This window comes from Passer domesticus, chromosome 2 (genome assembly GCF_036417665.1).
Source record: "Passer domesticus isolate bPasDom1 chromosome 2, bPasDom1.hap1, whole genome shotgun sequence".
Classification (NCBI taxonomy): Eukaryota; Metazoa; Chordata; class Aves; order Passeriformes; family Passeridae; genus Passer; species Passer domesticus.
In genome coordinates, this window is record NC_087475.1 from 111,320,461 (window position 1) to 111,343,942 (window position 23,482).

The 23,482-nt window shown below is 39.4% G+C and overlaps 1 protein-coding gene across 1 annotated transcript in view; it reads left to right on the forward strand.

Annotated features, from left to right (window-relative positions):
* IMPG2 (interphotoreceptor matrix proteoglycan 2) overlaps nucleotides 1–23,482 on the forward strand; it is a 50,201-nt gene that overhangs the window by 20,338 nt on the left and 6,381 nt on the right. Inside the window, exons 5-13 of the mRNA XM_064410676.1 lie at nucleotides 7,858–7,904; nucleotides 8,355–8,446; nucleotides 11,408–11,569; nucleotides 12,631–12,689; nucleotides 13,980–13,997; nucleotides 15,906–16,150; nucleotides 16,785–16,867; nucleotides 20,482–20,794; nucleotides 21,263–22,917. Of these exons, the coding sequence (XP_064266746.1) occupies nucleotides 7,858–7,904; nucleotides 8,355–8,446; nucleotides 11,408–11,569; nucleotides 12,631–12,689; nucleotides 13,980–13,997; nucleotides 15,906–16,150; nucleotides 16,785–16,867; nucleotides 20,482–20,794; nucleotides 21,263–22,917 (2,674 nt within the window). The remainder of the gene's footprint in view (nucleotides 1–7,857; nucleotides 7,905–8,354; nucleotides 8,447–11,407; nucleotides 11,570–12,630; nucleotides 12,690–13,979; nucleotides 13,998–15,905; nucleotides 16,151–16,784; nucleotides 16,868–20,481; nucleotides 20,795–21,262; nucleotides 22,918–23,482) is intronic.

The window sequence follows — 23,482 nt, forward strand, 5'->3', positions numbered from 1 at the left end:
CTGTGTGATCATTCAGGAGATCTAGTAAATGTAGAGATACATGAGAGGAATTGGAGTCAATGCATCTAAAGTCTGCATGTACTGGGCTAAGCAAAGGAACAGTGCAAAAAAACAGCTTTTGATTGAAAGATGGATCAGAGTGACAAATGTTGTACTTGTCCAAAAGCCATCTTATGAAGCGTTTCATGGCAACATTAAAGGAGTTCCAGTAGACAACTGGCAAACTTTGCCAAACTCAGTTCACTGTTGGGCTGTGCTGCATCTGTCTCAAAAATACACTGCTTTTAGTTCAGTATGTATTGCTTCAGGTTGGGATCTTTGGTATTGCCAGTTTAAATTTTGAGTTTACTGTATCTTTTCCTCTATGGTTTGGGTTTTTTTGTCTTGTGCTTGGAAACTGTAGTGTTTTATAACATAAAGAGGGTGACAGAGGACCAAAGCAGTGACAGAAACAGGTAGACTTGCCCTGGGTAATGGAACATCAGGAGAAATTAGTAGAAATATTTTTTCCATTATAAAATCCAAACTTACTCTAAGACCATTGTGGACATTTTAGAGCATTCATGGTTTAAGATGTGCAGATTGTAAGCCGGAGTCCTATAAAAAACAAAGTCATGATTTTCTGTCATGGGTAGAAAATATCTAACTCCAGATGTCTTGTCCCAAGAGGAGTAAGTCAGCCAACTCAGTACTGCCAACAGCCAATGTCATTCCCTGAAAAATTAACCACACCTCCCAGTAAAGGTCAGAATAAATGTTCTTCTAAAAATATTCTGTAAGAAATTAGCATAAGTACCCAACCCAGGACCACCATCAGCCTCTAAGGCACAGGATGGTAAATCCAGCGTCAAGTCCCTCCTGCAGAAAGGAAAAGTGAGTGCAGTTCCACCCTCTCCTGGGCACTGCTGTTCTCACCTGCTGACCCACCTGTGCAGTGTGGTTCCAGTGCAGGGCAATTGTCACCCAGCTGTGCCCCTTGTGTCAGAATGAATGACTGTTCTGGCCTTGTCTCGAGCGAAGGCAGGACTGTCCTCAGTATCTAGATGAGATGTTCAGGTGAGATTCCCACACTGCCAGGGAAGAGCAGACTTCTCTAGATGGTGCCCTGAAGTGAGGGTCTAGACATCAGAGACTAGTCTTTGATGTGTCCTGTGGTGAGATCTAGTGTCTCTGATGACTGTGCAGTAGCAGCCATTTCACTTTGGAGGCCTGGCACTGGGCATATTTCTCTGTGTGTTTTCCCAATGATAAGAACAAGAGAAATTTTCCCATAGGTTCTAAAGCATAGCCCCTATACAAGAAACTATTCCATAAGCTTCGACCAATCTCTTTTACTCTGTGGAACATTTTTTTTTTCTTTGAAACAATTTCTTAATTTGGGGTTGATCTGGAATGGAATACAGGCCTTTTTATATCTGTTAATCATTTTAACTATATGCCTCTCTAAATCAAATCAAAACTGTGCTGAAAGCCATAAACAGCTGTAGAATTGAAGCTGTGACTTGAGTAGCTTGATACAACTCATATAACCCTACCTAGACGTCAATATGGTGTCTCCCTCTAGCTGGAAAAAGCTGACTTCATCTAGTTAAATGCTGGAATAGCTTTAAAGTAGCCTATGGAAAGGTGCCTTGTGCTCTCGTGCTTTAGTTCCTGGAATAACTCCCAATCCGGCATTACTGACAGTGCGTAACAGCAGGATGGAAGCATGTTCCCGTAAGGTTTAGAGCATGCATTCACGTAGGTTAAATGCTCAGCTACCCTGGCCTTTTCAGGAACTGAGGGATTAAACTAAGTACCACCAAGGAGAAAGCCTCAAAAGGAAAAGCCATATGTGGGGCACAAGCCAGATGTGTACAGAGCAGGGCAGTGGACATTGCAGAGTTTTTGCCCCAGTTGGAGGTGTCAGAGCACTACATCAGCTAAAGACTTTTCCTGATTGCTTTATTCAGTAGGCCACTGGCGCTTTAAACAATGAAGTTGTGTCTCTTAATATTGGAGTCTTTATCTTGACAATAGGACAGTTCTTTTGTCTTATTCCTGGGGGATCAAAAGCCAGATCTTGAGAAACAGCTGCAAGCAAAGTACCACAAAATTGTTGCAGTGGAAAACAAGAGGTTTTATGTCATAGCCTTGCTTGAATGCTGTATGCACAACAGCATATTGAGGAAAAGATAAAGAGGATGGGATAGTTGAAAAGGAGGAATATAACAAACTACATTTTGACTTCTTCAGGAGCATTTTTTAATGCAAAATGAAATGTGTAGAGGCACGTGTCCTTTCTGATGGTACTTGCCAATTCCAACCTCTCTGAAATTAGTTGCAGTAAATCTTGTCCAGACCTTTTGTGTTCTGTCCATGTTCTCTGCCTTGGCAAATCTGGAATCCATATTTTATCAGCGGTGGTAGCAATGGATGATGATGTATCAATGATGATGTATCAATTTGGCTTTTGTACTATTTATCTAAATGTGCTTCATGAAAGAGTTTGTCTTCTATGCTGGGATAATTTCATCAGTTCAGCAGTTCTGCAGTGATGTAGAAACCTACCTGAGTTTCTCTACTGTTTGCATGTGGACTTGCTAGTGATATTCCTCATTTCAGACATTTTTTTTATCATCTGCACAGCTTTACCATATGTGAAGAGTTCCACACTGTTCCTTTTCAGTTGTACATTTTCTTTTGTGCTCCCTACTGTCTGGTAGCAAGTATGAAAGGTTTGTCCTATTTTAATTAGAACCAAAAGAGATGAAAATTCAAGAACTACCTAAATGAAAATTAAGATAAATTCATGAAAATATTAAAAGGAAGGGAGTCTGAATACAAGCGTTTGTCTTGCATTCTGAAATTGCATAAAAATACTTTTTAAATTGCATGCTAGTTAGTTCAAGGTCGAGTGATTGAAATATTTAAAAATGAGAAAATTAGACAATAAATTTTTCTAACCTTTGTGCAACATGAGAATTGAAGTAATATTGTTCAAGAAAAAGAAAAGCTTGACATAGCCAGTTAGACTTTAGAACATTCAAACTGACCAACAATCTTATAAATAATGATAAACTGGTGGATGTACACAACATGTAATACAAATTTGAAGATGTTACTTTATCCAACCACAGAGTTGGGTTTGTCCTCAACCTTGAAGAGAAATGTAGAGAAAAATCTAACTAATACCTTCACAGGGAACTTCATGGGGAGCTGTGAAATGGTATCACTGATGGCCCATTTGACAGGTCCAGAGTGCTGTTTCTCCTTGATAACACAGTATGGCTGCACATAAAGAACCAGTTCAGGCCTACGAGTCAGTGGAACTCTGTTTATGCTTTGGTGGACTGGAACTTGTCATGTCTTCTCCTGACATGACTGCTGTCAAACAGAAGTACGTACCGTGGGCCTTGAAAGAAGGTGGATGCAGGCTGCATTTGTGAGCTGTGATTGCTGCATTAATATGTGTAGGCTGTCCATGAGCACTGTTTGCTTCAGATCAGCTTCCTAGGCCCTTATGGATCTTGTCTTACACCTGCCAGATCCTAGTGTCTAACAGAGCTGTGTGATCTGAAACCGCTTGTTTCTGCCAAGGAAACACGAGTGCAGTGTTGTTTGTTCTGGTGCTTAGACATCTGCTTGTCCATATTCCTTCCTGCCTCTCCATACATATGTGTATGTTTTTATATTTTGCTTACTGCTCAGCCAAGATGATCCAGGGAATCACTCATGCAGGTAGGACAATGGAAATTACATTTCATGTGTCTGTGTCTCAAAGTCACAATAAAATCTTGTTGGAATACGGCCACCTGGAGTGGCTTGCTTGTGTAGGTAGAATTAAAAATCAAGTGTGGGCCTTGAATTAATCCTGGGACAAAACCATAAAAAATCCAGTGTATTTTAAGTGGTGCTAGTAGAGTGAATTTGAATCGGTGTTTACCTTGAAAAGTGATGTGTTCAGACAATCCAGTATATGCTTTGCCCCAGTCAATGCATTTTGAGTGACTTCATTAGGCGTGCTCAGTACAACTGTTGCATTTTTAGGTGATCAATAAAGTAGGCATTTGAAAAATGTTAAGGGGAAGTAGACGGCAAAAAGAAAGCAAACTTCATCGTTCTGGTAAGGTAATGAAAATCCAAAGTTGTGTGTAAAGTGAGCTTGGTTACAGCATAGTGTCCTTAAAACTATATTTTCATCCTCTTGAAAAAAAGTGCTAGCTGATAATTTGACCAAATTTGGTGCTTGACTGGTTTGATTAGATTTATTAGGGTTTTAGTGGGTGATGTTTGAGTGCTTGGTTTTTAATTTTCAGCCAGCTATCCAGTGGAATTCTGTCAGAAAATTTGGTAGTCCTGAGGGCTTGTATTTAAAAGCCCCTCAGCGCCAGTAAGAGCACATTACCTGGCCTTGACAAAGAGTGTGGTCTGTTGTTGCTGAAGGAGCTGGGTTTGGTACACAGCCTTAACTTGACACTGGCCTTACTCTCACCTCGCCTTTCAGCGCTATCCTGGCTGCCCCCAAGGCCTGGCTTGGGCTGTGGTTTTCACCATGTGGCTAAACCAGTGCCTAAGGTGATGCTTGTGACAGAAGCACCCTGTTGGAGAGCTGCCATTTGCTGGGGGCAGTGACAGAGAAAGTCCGCTTGGACTTTTGAAACTTGGAGAACTTCACTTTGATGTGTCTATGACCTGTAATCTGACCTAGAAGTAGAAACTCAGAAAGATATTAGGCCTTTCCATTTGTAAACTGCTCCTCTTTTGAAAGTGTGGTTAACGCCACAGTGTTTTGTTAGGGGTTTCTTGTCTACTTTGGGGATTTTTCCTTTAAAAACTCAAGCAACTTAGTTCAGGGGGCTCCTGTCTGGGTGGGTCTGGGTCTGCCCTGGGGTGGTTCCAGACAACTTTGATGGGCAGGGCTGAGCCCTACACTGGGGGCAGTGGCAGCTCAGGAAAAGCCTGTGTGAGAAATGGCAAAAACATGGCACAGGGAGAGGAAGAGGGAGCAAAAAGAATGAGAAACAGTGGTGTGTGGAATGCCAAGGCCAAAGGCAGCACACCATGGCAAATCATGTAGTCCCTGCAGCCAAGGGAGGACTCAGACTGGAACAAGCAGACCTTTCCTGAAGGAGCTGCTGTTCCTGCAGAACGTGCACTGGGTAGAGGAGTCTGGAGTGAAGTTGACTCTAGGAAAGAGTGAAGAAGTGGTGTTTTAATGTTAGTCTACTTTTCACTACCCAAATGTACTCAAATATGCAATAAATTAGTTTTCCCTGAGCTGAGTCTGATTTTCCCATGGAAGTAATTGGTGAGTGATCTTCCTGGCTTTATTTCAACCAAGAAGCTTTTCATTGTAATTCTCCCCTGTCTTATGGAGATGGAGGGAGTGACAGAGTGGCTGGGTGGGTGTTTGGCCCTTGGCCAAGGCTAACCCACAGCAGAATTGGGAGATCAGTTGGTCAAATAGTAATTTTGCTTCTTTCGAGATGCCTTGAGTTGCAGCACAAGGGTGCAGAAGGCTGGCAGGGACAATGTGGGTTGCATGGGGGACCTGTGCCTTGTGGGGCAGTAGCTGGAGGTCAGGAGTGCCTGGAGACCCCTCAAAGAATACTGGGCACCAACCTGTGGCCGCCTGGATCAAGCCCCACGAGTCTCAGATTGGGATCAGGGCTCCCCACAGCAAGTCTTGTGTCTTGTTGTCCTCTTTAGAAAAGGGGGTGGATACAAGACTAGCTAATGGCTAGATATAGGTTTGAGCAGACCAGAACATTAAAAATCCTGTAGCAGAGTTTTTACTACTCATTGCTTTGCTTTTGTTGAGCTTCTATTCTGAACCTAGTTACACTGAACAGCTTGTAAGAAACAAAATCACAAACTGGTTCACCTCTCCTGAAAAGCAGAGTCATTCTTGCTTCTGAACATTAAACATGATGCACTAAAATGCTCTGATGCTTTAATTTGGTGACACTCTGTTATAGATGTAATATGCTTCCTACTGAAACTGGTAAAAAAGGCATCTTGAAGTTAGGTGAACTTAATTGGAAAATGTTTCATCAGACCAATTAATAATTAAGCAATAGTTTTTATTGCAGGTCTAAGATGACAAATGAGTAAAGAAACTAAATTCCTCCAAAACATAACCAACATTCTCAAGAAAATATCCTTAAGAGAGGATATCTTGTCAAAATTACAATTTTTAGTAAAATTTTCCAGTTTTGGAAATGATTCAAATATTTACTGAGTTTGCCAAAGAATTGTCAAACTCAAAAGCAGTCTTGCACTGTGCTGGCTGAAAACAGGTACCAGTGTCCATGAGATGGAAGCAGGCAAAACTACATTCAAAGCTTGCATTGAGTTCATTGATTTTATTTGTGCAAGAAAATATATGAAGGTACTGTTTAAATTCTTGAATAAGTATTTTCTGATTTTTTCATGTGGAAGTTTTTCTTTTTTGTTCATGTTTTAGAATTCTTGTGGAGATCTCACCCTGTCAGTTTAACATTCCCTGAACTATGTTTTGGTATAGTTAATTACTTTGTGGAGGATTGACTGTGCCTTCTGGGAAAAGATGGGTGAAAAGATTCTTGATTCAAATAGAAAGTTCATCAGCTTTGCCTTCAGGTCTGTTTATTGGCACATGAGTCTTATGTGTCTGTGGGGGGCAGAAAGTGTTTCAGACATTAAGTCAGTGAAACTTTGGTCTATGCTCATATGCTGGTGCTCAGGTGTCTGTAGGATGTAAATTTGAGTCTGGTTGTCTGCCTGGTGCTGGAAGCCTTTTTTGGAGTAATACAAAGCCTGACTATACAGCCTGAAGGAGGAAAGATATCAACTTGGAGTGGAGTTTTACTTGAGGATAGGAGGGACTGCAAGACCAGTCATAGAGTATGTGAATCATAAACCAAACCTGGCAAGGCCAGGAAGCATGGCTGATGTTGCACATATTAGAGTGAAGACTTGCTGCAATGAGTGTTTCATGGCACAAGTATGATCAGCAATAAAAAAGGAGATCCTTTAGAAGTGAGAGAAATATCTCAATACAATGAACTTCAGTAATGTTTGTGTTCAGTTTCTCCCCAGCAGTTAAACCTCCAGTCTTATTGCTTGTGCTGTATATATCAACAATACTACAAAATTAAAAAATAATTTTCCCTTCATCCAGGAAGGACTTGCTTCTGTCAGAGCATGTCTCCCACTCTTGGTAACTTGACAGTTGCTCCAGGCTTACAGAATTGGCTCCAGGCAGCTTGGGTTTACTGTAGGAGTTGTCAAAGCTGATAGTATTTTTTCAGGCTGACAGTCCTCATGTGATTGTTCTTCTTTTCACATTTGGCCCAGAGTCATTTTATACATGTGTGTGAATCCCATAACCGGGTTTGGAAACTGATGTGTTTTGAAGATTTCCAAATAAGCAGAGTAAAATTAATTATGGAAAGAGCCCAACTTCTTGCAGCGATTTCAGTGCAGTTATGGTGTTTTAGTGCACTGGGGGGAGTATTTTAAAAACGGAGGGGTTTATAGGGTATTACCATTTATCTTTGTGGTTTAACTCTTTGCATTTGCTTTCTTTACAGAACTAGAGGGCAAAATGTATTTTTGTATTGGACTCCAGGTCATTTGGGATATAAGAGGCTTAGCAACCCAGAGACGCACATGACGTGTTGTATGATGCAAGTGACCCAAAATCTAAGTTGCAAAATATAACTGAAATACTGGGAAGCTTAATTTTTATGACGTTATGAGCAAAATGGTAGCATGAAAAATTTCTTCTGCACATATTCTTCTTGGTGCAGTATCAGAATCACAGAAATATCAAAAACTACTACATTTATCTTACCACATCCAGCTTCAATTTCTGATTTGTTTTTTATCTAGTGGGACTCCTACTCCACCTTCAGATGCTGATGTTACCACACTGAGAGGTCAGTTTTTATCTAACTTATGTTAAGGCTGATTCTGAGTTACCAGAAAATTGAGAAATTCATGTGTTTGGATTTCAGAAAGAATTTTTACACCTCTCTAATGCCATTTGTAGTCTGGAGATCATGTTATGCGCTGACATTTTGTAATTTCATGGATCATAAAAATAATATTCAAGAAATTAGTTCTGTGCTGGTTTTAGTGCACCTAAATTCATGTTTCCAAAAATGCATCCGCTTAGCAGAATGTCAGCATCTTATAGTGATTAGAGTATTTGATACTTTTCCTCAGACTTTTCATGTGTCTCCCATGCTTTAGCTGTCATGATGATGGGAATAGAAATCAAATCTGACTGTTGGTTTATGCTTGCTGAAATGCTTCTGTGGGTATATAGAAAAAGAAAAACCACAAACAAACCCAAACAAAATAATACTGTTCTCTTTCAAACTCAGATGCAGCTGCCAATGTTCCTCCCCCTCATGAGGTCTCCGTCGAGAGTCCTGTGGGTGACACCATCCATGAGCATGACAATGTAGACACCACTGTGAGTGGGTTTTTTTCATTTGGTTCAACATTCTCTTGCCTTCCCTGCATGATATTGTTTATGGTCATTTACATTTTAATTGCAATTGAAGGTGTTGTTAATATGGTGTGTTAACACAAACTAGGATTTTATAGTGATGCCTTGGTCCTAAAATTAAGAGTCAGACACAGTAAAGGGATAAAGGGTTTTTACCTCAGTATTTAATAAGGATTCTTATGGTGCAACAATTCGCCAAGGTGGAATACACTGAAATGCACATGGTAGATCACATATACAATTTTACAGACCTTGCAGATTAGCATATCTAACAAGGATGTTCCAATGAAAGGCTTGAATCGTGCGACACCCCCCTATCCCCAAGTGTTCTTCAGATGGGCCTAATCCTGGTCTGCAGGATGTATTCTAGAGGGGGCCTTGATTTCTCAAGATATCATAATGCTTTCTGGTCTCCATCTGTGAGGCCTTGAGGGCATTTGGTCTCCTGGCCTAACACAATACCAGGACTATGCTAAGGTATCAGACTTAAGGAATTTTAAGTATGCATGCTAAGGGTACTGAGAATACATAAGAGGTATATTTAAAAAAAAAAAAAAAAGGTAAAAAATCATCACAGCATCAATAAAATCAGAGTGTGAATTTGTAAAGTTTGAAGACATTTTCCTGGACAGATATATTTTCCATTTGGAGAGACTTTGAAATACCTCTTCCCCCACAGTGGGAGATAATATATCAGTTGATATATTATCACCATCAGGTGAGGATTTTGCTAGTGTCATAGGACTAGAGAGGGAATACCTAGTGGCTTTGAAAGCTCCAAGAAGAATGTGGAGCACTATTATTCCTATGGAGGCACAATATTCCTTAGGTTGCTGTAGTAGAGTTTTGACGGTCTGCGGGGTACAATTTTGTAGGACAGCAGAGAGGTGGACAGCCTTGAAGAGTCTGATACTCTGCTCTTTTTCCTCTGCTGATGTAGGTGAACTTGTATGTAGCATCTTGCAAGCCGCTCTTTCTGTGATATTTAACCAAAGCTCACAACACAGGGAAGTCTAGACCCCATATTTAAAACATCTCTGTAGAAGTGAACTGACCACCACATAGGTCCCAGGACGGTATTTGCTTCCAGAAAACAGGTCCTCCTGATGGAATTTTAATTCCACACTCTAGAATCCAATTGCAGTATTCATGGGCCAACATGGAGAAAATTTTATAAACCAGTGTTATCCATCAGCTGGATTTTTTTCTCTTACAAAAATGAAGCTCTCAATGGATCACAGAGAAGCTCACAGTTTCACATGCTGATTTACTGTACTTGGGCCATGTTGTTCAATAACTTCGGCCCTGAAACAAAGCTGAACCAAACTGTACTTTCTTCTAGAGCTTTCAGTGCTGACTGGAGCTCTGATGTTGGAATAAATGCAGAGTGTGGAACAGACAGCTTCTGACTCAAGTGCAAGGTCTGGTCTTATGTTATGTACCAAGAACACTTGTGGTTTGGTCCCAAGAACAGCATTATTCTTCTTTTGAAGCAGAACTGCCTAGAATATTTCTACTGCAGCAGAGAATAGGACCACTCAGTAAATTGGAAAGGAACCAGAATTAGATTGCTGCTGCTGCTACAGCATTTTTACTCTGTACAGTTACATTCCACCTCATTTCTCTTAGCAGTCAAAAAGCATTGCTGATTACAAGGCCAAGAGTGAGCAAAGATCATCTTCTGCACTTTCTATGCTGACTGTACCAGGTTTGGGGGGCTGATAAATTATTTAAACTACATGGTGTTGCAAAAAGACAAATGGTAGAACTATATATATGCCTGCTAAATGTGTATCTCTCAAATGCTAACTCACTTTAAGTAATGTACCAGTCCTTATGGTCTTTGGACAGCATTATCCAATGAAAAAGAAAAGAGAATTTAACAAAAAAATTTTAGAGAGTTCCTAAACAATGTAGAAATTGCTCACTGATGGCTGATGAACTTGCTGGAGAAAGTTTTTTTCCATTTCCTGCATGATGCATAACTTAAGACTGCAGCTTCATTGACAAGATCTGTCTTTCTGGCTCTCTATTTTTCCCTTTTAGTAGGAAAAAAGCAACAAATATGTGTGTAAACAGTCAGACAAAACCTCTAGCAAAAGACATTTGGCTAAAGTTAAGAAGCCTTAATTTCTCTTCCCTCCCAGACAAATCTCTATTTTTAAAAAAAAATTTCTCATGTCTTTCAGTATACCACAAGGAATAGTATTCTGTTTTAAAAATACTAGGGAAGTAAGCAGAAAGCATGCTCAGTCATTCAAATTGGATTAAAACTTGGCATTCACTGCTGCCTGTGGCAACCCTGATAGCTCCATGCATCCCTGATGCACTGCACAGCAACTGCTCTGGGGCTTTTTGAAAGAAATACAAAAATGAGTAGACATTTTTATAGACACAGCAGTTGAAGCCCACTGCTTTAGCTCAGCAGAGCTCCCATTCCCAGTGCCCATTGTATATCTGGGGAGATCCTTCACCTCCTGAGGCTGAACAACACAGGGTGTTATTCCAAATGTAGAACTTGGCAAAGGCAGCTTGTCTTCCAGCTGGAATAGTGAGTAGGAGCCTTGTGATAAATGAGTAAATTTCAGATAAATCAGCCTACACTGACTGGGCTCAAGTGAGATGTTTGAGTAGCCATGGTTGCACTTTAAATTGTTCCCACACATCTTGTGTTTCACTTTGTACCTGGGGTCAATGAGATGGATTTACACTAAAGATGTCCAAATGGAAAACAGAATTATCTTCAAGATGGGAATTCTCAGGAAGTGTTCTTGCTTAGTAGACTTTAGTTGCTGCCTCTGTCCACTCCAGTACCAGGCAAGCAAGTGTGCTGATGGCTCCAGCAGTGAACACGCTGTGCTTTGGACTGCAGCATTCACGTGCCATTAAGTGTGTCTCTTCTCTCCCCTCTTCCTTCCCTTCCAGATCAATAATGAGATAAAGAAGCAGGATGAAAAGATAGTCAGACCTGTAACTGAACAAATGATTGAGTTCAACATTTTGATTGTTGGTGAACAGTACAGTGAGGAGCTGAAGGACCCATCTGCTGCTGAGTATCAACTGCTGTCAGAACGATTCATTTCTCAGGTGATTCCCTTCCCTAACTTCATTTTTCCTTTTGCTGGCTCTGAAAAGCGTCAGCAGCAAAAAGCATCTTTGTCAGGGCTGCTGATTTTTGTCTACCTATGGTTTCCAATATTTGTTTTTTATTTTGTCTGTAATGGTAGTAATTATATTGCCATCATATGTTGGGAGCTGGATGTTTGTCTGCCTTTTCTCTGGAGAAGGGAGACATCTAAGTTGTCATGTGGCTGCTTATCATGAGGCTTATCTTTTCTCTAGCTTTGTCTCCTTCCTAGCCCCATTTAGTTCAAGTTGGTTCTCTGAATCCTTTTTACTGGGGCTAACCCTGTGCCGGATCCTGGGCCAAATGGAAAGAGATGTACTCTTCACTGCAGCCAGATATGGCAACTTTCACAAGTTGCTAGCATAGGCTAGACATCTTAGTTTTCCTAGCTGTGAGTCCAAGTAGAAATGCCATGGTATGTGTGTGTGTGTCAAAAATGTCAGATGGGACAGAGTCCACCTGGCACATGGATATTCCACTCCTTTGATCCCTTGCCTGGTTTTCTCTGAGTTTAAATAAAGAAGCTCTCGGCAAAAAAAGCCAGCGGCACTGTGATTGTTTAAGTCTCACCAGAGACAGTTTAAAAATAAGGAGATGGGGGAGGGGAACAAGAATTTACAGAGTAAAAAATAATCCTCAACTGGCAAGGATCTTTGGAAGCTAAATATCTTTCTAAACCAGCATGAGCGTTCAGTATTCTTTATCTTGGTTTTGTCTCCTGTAACACAATTAATTATCTTGGCAGTCTCTTTCCATTTCTCCCCAGGAATGTTTCTGTATGGTTCTTGGGGAACGCTGGATGTCGTTCTTCATACTTTTTATTCCCCTTTTTCTAATAATGAAACAATGTCATTAAAACTAATCTTCCATAAAGAAAAGAATATTTACCTGTTTTTCACCTATTAGATATAACAGCTCAGATACATTTTTGGACAATGCTAGAAACACTTCCTAATTGTTCACCACATGAGCAGAAGTGAACAGAATCTGTGTTAATTTTTTTGTTTTTCCATCAAAATAGATTAAAAGCGTATTTGAAGGACTACCTGGATACAAAAGCATCCATATCCTGGATTACAGGTAAAAAGATCCTGATGCATAAATGGTGATTGAACATGATCATGCAGGATGGTGTAATGAGCTGACATGATGCTTGGCAGGATGTCGGGTGTGTGTGGGAACTCCTAGGATGTATTCACCCACTGCTCTCATATTTGGTACCTCTATATGTGCAACCGAAATAGAAATATACAACTGGTTTTTTTCCCTTCCGACATTCTTCACATGAAATGTTTGCTGTGATTTTAAGACAAGGCATTATTGTTCAAGATTCTATCCTAAAATTAAAAGTTATATTCATATCTGCTACTTCTAATATATCCATGTATGAAACAAGGAAGGACACAGAAATAATTTTGGGCAAAAGTGGTGTATATAAAGTTCTTTTTCAAATTCTTAAAGTTAATTTGGGATGGCTCTAAAGGTTAGTGTTTAGGATATGTAAAGGTCTCCCGGATCAAAAGAAGAGAGGTGAGGGATAGTTTGATGAACGATATGGAAAGTTTTAACTCTCTGTATTACTAGAAATATACTTTTAAATCCATTTGTGCTTCAGAGTGACATTTCAAGTTAATTTGTTAAGTTAATGCATCAAACATGCAAAAAATGTCTGACTTTTGGAGTACAGAACTCACAAATTGTGATTTTTCTTGAATGGACTGGATATAACTTTTAGAATCTAATGAGTGTTTTCATGAGTTAATTTAAATTGTGTTTTCTTTGAGACTGTAAGCTGTATTTCTTAGAATTTATTGTCTAGAGTATTTTAATTAGCATACATGCAGGTAAGAAAGCAACTGTAGTGAGAGAGGTCTTGTGGTTGGAATGCTAGGCTACATCCAGTTTTCAGCCTGGAAGGTAGCAAAACCTTCCATCTTGGTGTTTGCAGTCCAGTAGGTTTGCAAACACTAGGTTCATTTGAGGAGACAAATAAAAGGTATTTCTGGCAAAGTCTGTTCTCTGCTGTGCATGACAAAAACCCATTGGTTGAAGTTAAACCTTTAGGTAGAGTAAGTGAGCCTTGATCTTCTTGATACTGACATCAATTTACCTGCATTATTTACAATAATCTGAGATGGCTCTGCTCTGCTGATTCCTTGGGATTAACAGAAAATATCTCAGTGCACTAAAAGCAGAGCAATTTGTTATGTATGTAGCTGAGTAACTATGAATAGCTAAGCGACTAAAAAGGATTTTCAAATGGTTATGCTCTATAGAACACTAAAGCAAAAGTGTTAAATTTTTAAGACTTAAAGGAAGTTATTATTTGATTTAACAAGTTTTGCTGTTCTGTTTTGTTTTCATAATCAGCCCTTCCGAGGAAGACAGGTAAAGACAACTTTTTTTATAGATATTTTCACAATATAGATGGGAAAAACATGTTTAGCTGGAGGGAATTGTTTTTTGGGATTTGTATTTTTGTGTTCAGAGCAAGAGAGTTATCTAACATAAATATTGTGAGAGAAGGTTCTACTAGAAACTGCAAGTAACTGGTCTGTTTCAATTAAGGATAAACTTAATTTTCTTATTCAAGTCATAATTTAAAAAAAAAACCCTCAGGAAATATCATCCTAAACACAAGTCAGCTACTGGGGTAACTCATGTATAAGAATCTCTTTTGTGAAGAAAACAAGATTGCTGAATAATGACTCAAAGCCTTCATACTTTGCAGCAAAGTCTTGAATAGATATGGGACTATTATGCTTACTGAAATAGAAGTAGATAAGAACCCCACAGTTCTCCAGCAAAGGCTGTTGGCCTGGCTTCAAGGCCAGAGGTGCTACAGATCTTAGCAGAATTTTAATAAATGTTATTTAGCAGAACATGGGATTAGTCTGGACTTGTTTTCATCAGACATATGCAAGTTAAGAATCCAGAATTTTCCTTCTTTACTGTGTTAAGAATGTCACAAGATAGAAAAAGCATTGCAGCCTTAATTTACTAAATATATTAATTTGTTCTGCATGTATCTCAGCATAGCAGTTTCCATGAACAAGTTTAAAGACAATGAGCATTCTTCTAACTTTTCAAAAAAGGTTAGAAACACAAATCTCTTTACAAACTATATGCAACAGTTCACAAGGGCTATGTTCCAGGCACCAGATGGTCAGCCCTTTCCAGAAAGAGGATGGTGTTGTAGTTGTTTGTTAGGCATTATGAATGGCAGCACAGTGGTATTAAATCTAAATGTTGTGTTTGAGGAGCACATTCTGTTCCATCTTTCCTGTGTCTTTTCACTACTGTTGTCCTTTTAAATCTCTGCTGACAGTCAGTGCCCTTGGTGAGCCTATGGTGGGCTCATGTCAATGATAGAGCCAGCAGCAAAACCCAGGCTCCTTGGTTTAGTCAGTGTGTTTGTGAATTTTCTCTGTTGTGTCTGGAACTGGGGTTTAAAGTCTTCTCTGAACAGAGCAATTGTTTTAGAAATCCAATCCAGCTCTGTGGAATCAGGAAGACCTGTATTCAGAGCACATGTTTCTAATGCTTCAGAGGTTACTTAATTTTTCTTGCTGTGTTCTGTCTACAGCCAAAATGTGTTGTATCTTGTAAAGTTCCCTTGTGCTTATGCCCAGTGTATGGTAAATCTGATTGCAGCCTAATCTGTTATGTGGAAAAGGACACCCAGATGTATTAAGGAAAGGAAAATTAAGAAAATGGAGAAGAGCTAATATGAAAAAAACCCCAAACTGTACATAGATACAGATCTGAGAATAAATGATCAAATGAGTCTAGATAAATTTTCCCAGCTTGATGAATTAAATACTATTTTATTGCTATTAAAAATATTCTTTCACAAAGAAAGCAGTGACAGAGATTGGGGCTCTCACTTGCTACTATAGATTGCTACTATGTACAACATGTTTTTCCTGTATATTTTCATACCTCAGAGCAATTCCTATTGTTGGTATGATCTTAAAATCACCACTCTTAGCACTGCATGCTGGTGGACCCACTAATAATGCTTGCAGAAAGTCAGTGTTTTGGTCTGCTTGTGGTCTGTCTGCCATTCACTAGTAGAAATGTGGGACTGGAACCAGAGCAGATTTCAGTTTTGGGTAGCATTTCCCTTGAGAACTTTGTGAAAAGTATCAAGTAGTTTTTATTCATCCTTTAAAGCCATATATTTTTATATTAAAAAGGGTATTGATGTGGGCCCTTGTGAAAAAATATAGTGTTTGCTTTCTTAGGAAAACCTGGAATTTCTCATTTGTATTCTTTCTCTTTGTACAACTGAAGTGGGGTGGAAGTTCACTATGCTGTCACGTTTGATGGAAAAGCCATCAGCAATGCCACGTGGGACCTGATTAACCTTCATTCAAACAAGGTGGAGGACAACTCCTTCATGGGCATAGAGGATAATCCAACAGTAGTGTACACCATCAGTGATTTCCGAGATTATATTGCTGAGATCCTCCAGAAAAATGCTCTGCTTGAAAATGCTTCCATCTCTTTAGACCCAAACTCTCTTCAGCTTACTAATGGTGGGTATTAATTATGATGCATTGGTGTGTCACACATCTGGCTTCTTATAAAATAAATCTCAGATGAGTGAATTATTCAGCTGTCCTGTGAAAAATTAAACAGAACAAAATCAACTATGTTATAGCCTGATTTGCTCTGACCTTAACCAAGTCAAGTCATTAACATTAGAATCCTATTTTTGATCCATTAGCCTAGACCCCCATTTTATTTTAATTTTTATTTTGAAACTGAGGTTTGTGGTATGCCGTTTCAGTCATACTTTCAAAAATTAATAGGAATAAAAAGGGGAAACGTGGTTCACATGGTGTACATTGCATGGGGGTGACCTTCAGCTTAATAGCTCTGTGTTGGCTTTAGGTAGCACAAAGGGAATACCCAGATTATTGTTGAATATTCAGTGATCCTGCTAGAGGTAACAAGAGAGTGCTGTCATCCCTTTGTTCTTATCTTTCCCCTTCACATCCTGTCACTGATTTGGAGGCATTTCCAGAAACAAAATCTCTCTGGCAAACTTTTTGAGAAGATTTTACTTACAAATTTGAAATCAGAGAGGGTTTTTCAGTCAGTCTTCCAACACAACTTCCTCACACTGTCACTGCAGCCTTTGGATCCCAAGTGTTTCTATTTCCACAGTGAAGGAAATCCTGCACCCCACATCGGAAGACCCATCCTGGATTACTGAGCACCCAGTTGTCCTGGAGCGCCCAGAGTTTGATGTGAGTATGGTTCTGAGCAGTGGCTTTTGGACATTTGAACAACTTAGTTCAGCAAGGTCAGATTGTAGCCAACACTCAGAGCTTCTCTATCCTGTTGTTCATGCAGAGTAAGTACTAATGAAGGTGCACCTTGTATTGGAGTGAAAACTGGTGAAACTTCTTATGTGACAATTCTAGTGTCTGCTGCCCAGCAGTTTGCTGTGATCATCTTATTTTGATTCTAAACAGCTCTAAAGAGGTGATTCTTCCTTCCATGATACTACCTTTCTTTGGAAAGAATAAATAGATGTAAATCCTACAGCTAGAAGAGACAAAATGCTAAGTTTCATAAGCTCCTTTTGTTACTGTATTTATTTAAAAGAAAATTCTCAATTTGGTTTTCAAATTATGTCCATCTTCCTAATACCAGAAGAGGAAAATAACTGACACTGGTTCTTTTTTTTTTTTGTCTCTTGAAATTGTAATTGTCTCCTCTGACTCCCTCTGGAATAATCCAAGACCCAGACTAGAGCTCTGTATTGGACAGGACACTTGATGTCCCTGACCCTGCCTGTACAAAGGGACTTTAAGCAAAGACATTGAGTTAGGTGCCAGCAATGCTGAGATCAAGCCAGTCAGTTCTGCCAACAGGGAGGTCTTCTGAGTGCTGAATTGTTGTCTGGGCAGTTGGTTTCTGCTCTCCACTCTGTTCTGTAACACAGATGTTCTTTCAACAAGAAATGAGCTCAGATCATGCTCTAAAATCCAGATCCACTTGTGCTGGATGGTTGGTTCTCATTCGGTCCATCATGAGACAATGTTATGAACACAGACACATCTAATTTTAGCCAACTTGTGAAAATTTTATGTAAGCAATTTTTTTTTTTTTTCACAGAATGCAAACATTGTTAGAATGGACATAGGTATAATGTCCTTAATTTCATGGCAGCTTTCACTGAGTCTTAAAAACTACTCATTGATGCCTAAAATGAAAATTCATGTGGCTTTCCCATAATGGATTAAACATGGTGTAGATAAACATGAATTTGAGTTGGCTTTCAGAAAAAGGCTTTCTCTTTACTGGAGACATCTAACTTTTTCTTTTCTCCTTACTGAAGACATCTAACTAGTTGAAAATGTTGTAGATGTTTATTTTAGTAAGACAATGAATTCTGCCATGCTGACAGATGTGCAGGCAGGAAGATATTTTAGAGTAGTGGTGCTTTGCAATAATAAATTTTAAGCCAGTTTTTGGGAATATTATTATAACAAAAAATTGTGGAAGTAATATTTCTCTAATCATGACTGTGAATAAAAGCTTCTACATCTTCAGACAAAAACTCTGATTATGTAAAAGGTATCAAGTATATCCCCAAACCAGCTGTGTACAATCTGCAATATACAGGTAATAGCTTCAGATAAATATAAGAAAATCCTACATATGTTTAAACAGTACACAATTGATAAATTATTTCCACAGATGTTGAACCTTTATGGTTCAAATAGCTGCTTTCAAGTAGAATTGTTACCCATGGAAAAGAATTTTGCTACAGTTTTCCCCATGTGATTTGAGAATAAGTTGGATTTGTATTAGCATACCAATATCATGACATTACATGGGACTGTCATGATTTCATGATGGTACAACTAATTCTTTTGAGTTTTGCCACACTCTTTAAAACTAAAGCAAAAATCAGGTCTAGTTTTTGAAATCTGTATTTTCTTGTTTGTATTGAGTTGTAAGAGGTGGAACACTCTGGCTTGAGGATTACAATGCCTTTCTGGCAGCAGAAAATTAAAAATCAGGGAGAAGGGTTCTGTGTTTACAGCCATATATCATATTTGTAAACCTTTTACATTGTTGAAAACCAGAGGTAGCCAATGTGATATTAAACTTGTTAATATATTGCCCTGTAACAAGAGTCTTTGAATAATGTTAGTTGCCATAGGAGAATTTATCCACATTCAAATAAATGATGAGGTGCAATCCCTGGCAACTAAATGGTTACATTAAGTGAATGTATTGAAGAGATATTGCTGGTAGTCCTAATTCATTCTTTATGGAATTTATATGTGTAATTTATTTCTAATTTTGTACAGTAACTCTTTTTACAGCTTTTTTTTATAGTGGCTAGTCCTGCCAAAAATAAAATTGATGCAGCACATGTCTCTATGGTATATATACTTTTCAACTGATTTTCACCATATAAATTAAAAAATGTTACAAGACTGTGGTGGCATAACAACTGGCATTTTAAAATATGATCATTACATGCAAGCAAGTAATTTAAGAAATAAAAGTACCTTAACTGGCCTGTTTCCAAAGCATTCAAATGTTGTTTGAATTAAGCTGAAAAGTTAATTCACCCACATTTCAACCTGGAGTAAAATTTCAAACTGAAAATTTTTGGCTTCTTCCTGTGATTCCTTCTGGTGAAGCAACAGAAAGAGATTTGACAGGAATGGTGAGCTACAGAAATTATTACAGTGGTTTTGAACTGAAATTGCAGAAACCTGTGTCCACTGTAACTTTACTTGTCATTATTGGCAGTTTCTTAGCCCTTAGCAAATTGCTGCTTCTTGAAATTGCTTGGCAGTTTTTCATACCCTACAGGGTTTTTGATTCATATCCCATTGCTGCACAGCATTTATATATGGGCAGGTATCCATGTAAAACACTAATTCCTGAGTTTTAGGCTATCAGCTTGCTTTCATAGCCTTGACCAAATAATTTATTATCTTTATTGCCTTTTTCTAATATAATTACCTCATCAGACACCAGAGTAGGAGATTAATATTCAAAGATGAAATATGCTAACTACTTTTACTGTAAACTAACTAATGACTGGTACATGGAATAGTAAGCAAACAGCATGGAAATTGGAGATGTAATGACAAATTATTTTTTCACATTTCAAATAATACACAAATTCATTTTGCCTGCATTTTGTTGTTCATCATTACTGCTGATAGATTTTTTTTTTTTCCTGCACAGGTAGATTGGCTTTGAGACTAAATTATTCTAGGTTCTAAATGCTCTTCATTACATTCTGGTCTTTGTTGTTCTCATACCCACGAACTAAAAGATACCAATAAATGATAACTGGGCATGCATCCATTGAAATTCACTTTCTACAATGTTTCATGTATCATAGTAACTGAAACATTAGAATTTCTGTATTGCTTGTGTGGCTGATGAATAACCTGAATAAGCTGTTAGAACCTCATCATGCTTTAGGAAGGCAGAAAACATTTATCTTTGATTTAGTTGGAGATGGACAGATTGATTTTTTCAGCATAGGAAAGGAGATGGTGTTGGATATAGATGGTAAATCTGTTAATACTCTAACGGGTTCTGCACTCCAAACAATCAGAATGGCTCCATTCCCTTTTTGGTGGGCATGACTGGACATGACATTTGTTGGAAGGATGTGCATCTTGCATGTCTATTGCACGAGATTAGCAAGGGTCTGTATTTGCCACTCATCCTGCTGCTGTGCATTGCTCCCTCAGCAGCAATAGTCCGAGGCTTGGCCACTGCCTGCTGTTAACCCCTTCTGTGTGTTCAGCCCAGTGCAGACAATCACTGTTTCCCCTGTAATAGTGGGAATATTAATAGTGCCTTTTTGTTCCAGGACAGCACCTTTTTAGCTGAACGTCCTTCTGCAGATGAGTCGACTGTCAGCAATGCCCTGCCCTTCGATTACACCAAACCAGGTTCCACCTCAGACAGTGAGCAGGCCAGTGACAATGAAATCCAGCCAATGCCAGAGAACATTGACTACGAGGCCGGTTTGGCACCTGAAGCTCCACTTTCCTCAGAGGTTGATGTCACGTCTTTGCCTGATGGGCAGAATTTAGAGACTACTCATTTAGTCACTGTACCAGTGCTAGAGCAGGATTCTGTGGACTCTCTGGAGTGGCTTTCAGCCCCCAGTTCTTTAGATGGTAAGTTAATGCTATAGACTGAAGCTTAAATTTGGATACAAATATTTCCTGATACTTACCATATTATAGTTCACTGAAATGAGTTTTCAGAAAGGTCTGGAAATTGAGTGTCTTTCTCTGTCAGTTTTTACCTTTTTTTGTGTGCAATGTATCCAAGAGCTATATACCAAGGTAAAATGCTTGTAATAGCTAATAATACCTGTTTCTCTCTTCTGGAAATGATACATACATGGCACTTGTTAAATAGCATAGTAGTAATTTTGTATGTCTTGACTTGGCCCGTAGAATATCTGAATGGAAAGTGGAAGAGGTTAGCAGGGGTCCTTGTGACTTTGGCACGCAAAGGCCGGGATATGTTATGGAAAATGTGGAACACAGATCTACAGATAATGAAATTAATGAAATTTGACACTTTTTATCACAAACAACATCTAATTGTCAATTTGTTTTTATTTTTAATGTTTGAAGATGCTGGGCTATCTGAAGAACTTTTGCCTTTAAGTCCTTCTCACCTTGTGCCTGAAGAATCTCCATCTACCGATGACTATGCAGTTCCTTTGCTTTCTGCACCAACAGTGGCCTCTTCATCAGTCATAGAGACTGATATTAAAGAGAAGGAAGAAGTAATCCAAGGTAGTCCTGAGGGCAGAGACAGTGCAGACTCTGTGGAAGAAATTACTTTTCCCTTAGAAGTGCCCCCTATGGAAGACGAAACTGATATATTTCTTGGAGATAGAGTTACATATGATGATGGGTCTGGTTCAGCTTTTGATGGTTCAGGAAAAGAAATGGAATCAAATATCTGGCCTTGGGAAGAAGCAACCCTGGAACCAGTTTTCTACCCTGGTCCTGATAGCTGGCTTGAAGATGACAATGAGTCTTTATTAATCAAAACTGAGGATATTCCTGAAGGCATGATTTTAGACTATATTCTTAACTCTGGGAATAAATTAGATTATGATCTTTCCAAAGATGAGAATGAAGGGATAGTCAATATAAAAGATTTCCTTGATGAGTCTGAAATATTTGTCTTTCCAGAGACTACAACTCCACAAGCACCTCTGTTACAGACAGAAGAGCCATCGTCTGTGGAACAATCTACACAGACAGAAACACTGGGCATGTATGATTCCTCTTTTGTCATGCCAACTGGAGAGGCCCCTGTCTCACCACCACATACAGATCTGTCTGTGGAAGATAGTCTCCAAATATCCACAGGGATGGTCAGTACGGAGCAACCTGAGGAGTCTAGTGTAGGTCAGAACATAATCCCTGAAGTAATTGAACACCAAAGCAAAGACAGGGCAGTGGCAGAAGAACTATTCACAGTGAAGCAGCCGGATGTAATGGAAGCTGCTACAATAGGACACTTGGACACAATCTCTTTAGAAACTATTCTGGCTGCAGATCCTTCTGTGGTAAAGCCTGTTGCTTCCACAGAAGAGTGGCAAGCCCCAGATTCATCACTGGCAGACCAAGACTCTCGTGGATCAGCAGTGAAGGAACCAGCTGATGTTTGGCCTACTGACAGGGCACTAGAAACCTCCTTAGATCAGACAGTGCAACCAGCAATGCCAGTGGTTACTCCAGGTTCAGCTGCAGTTCCTTCTGCAATAGATCACACCACTGTCCTAGAGGGCTTTGCTGGACAGGATGATACAGAACATGGTACACATATTTCCATGAGCTTCAGCACTGTTATGGGTTATCAAACAGCGAGTGTAACAACAAGCACCATTGAGCTTCCGTCTCATCTCCCTCCTGTGGGATCCACGCCGTCATTTTCTGTGGCTACCTCAACAAAGCTGGCAGATGAAACAACAAGAGTCCTGGATGTTTCAGTAGACCTGGGTCATGTTAGCACTGCCCAATTTTCTCCTGAGCAGACTGAGGAGGGAAGGAGAATGACTGAAAGTCACATTGAGCTAACAACTCGTGTCCAGTCCACAGAGATGGCCAGTGTGGCTTGGGCCACCCATGAAACTCACTACAGCAGTACTGTCCCATCCCGAGCTCTAGTTGTGTTCTTCAGTCTTCGGGTTACCAACATGATGTTTTCAGAAGACCTGTTTAATAAAAACTCCCCTGAATACAAAGCCTTGGAGCAGCGATTCTTGGAACTGGTAAGAGTCACTTGTGTGCTAAATGTCCATTACCAGATAGACGAAAACTGTTGGTAAATTATATTTAGTCATCCCTTACAGAGAGCAACTCAAAACTGGTGTTTACATATAAGATTTGTGTCCCTCTGTGGGGAAAGCTCCGTCTGGAAACGGGTGGTGGGATGCTGTTCATGTCTTATTCAGACAATTGTCTCTCTAAAGGAGAACTCCTCAGCATCGTGGACCAGCTGCTCTGCTGGTGGCAATGAATACAGCAGTGTAGCTGAAGTCACTACTACATCCCCCTATTTGCTTCCAGAGTGCTCTGTATGTAGTGTCTAGGGAGGAAGAAGCAAGAAAACCTGGGGCTGTGAGCAGGTAACTTTTCTGCAACACATTCAACCTGTCCTAATTAAGAGGTAGCTCAGAGAATTAAGCTGTTCCTAACCTGACTGATGACTAGGAAAGCCTCACAGGAGTTACACAGCAACAACTGACAAATTTTAACTGGGAAATTCCCCTCTTCTGACTGAAAAAAACATTCTCCTGTGAGAGATGAAGGAAGCAAAGCAGAGAGAGGAAAGTG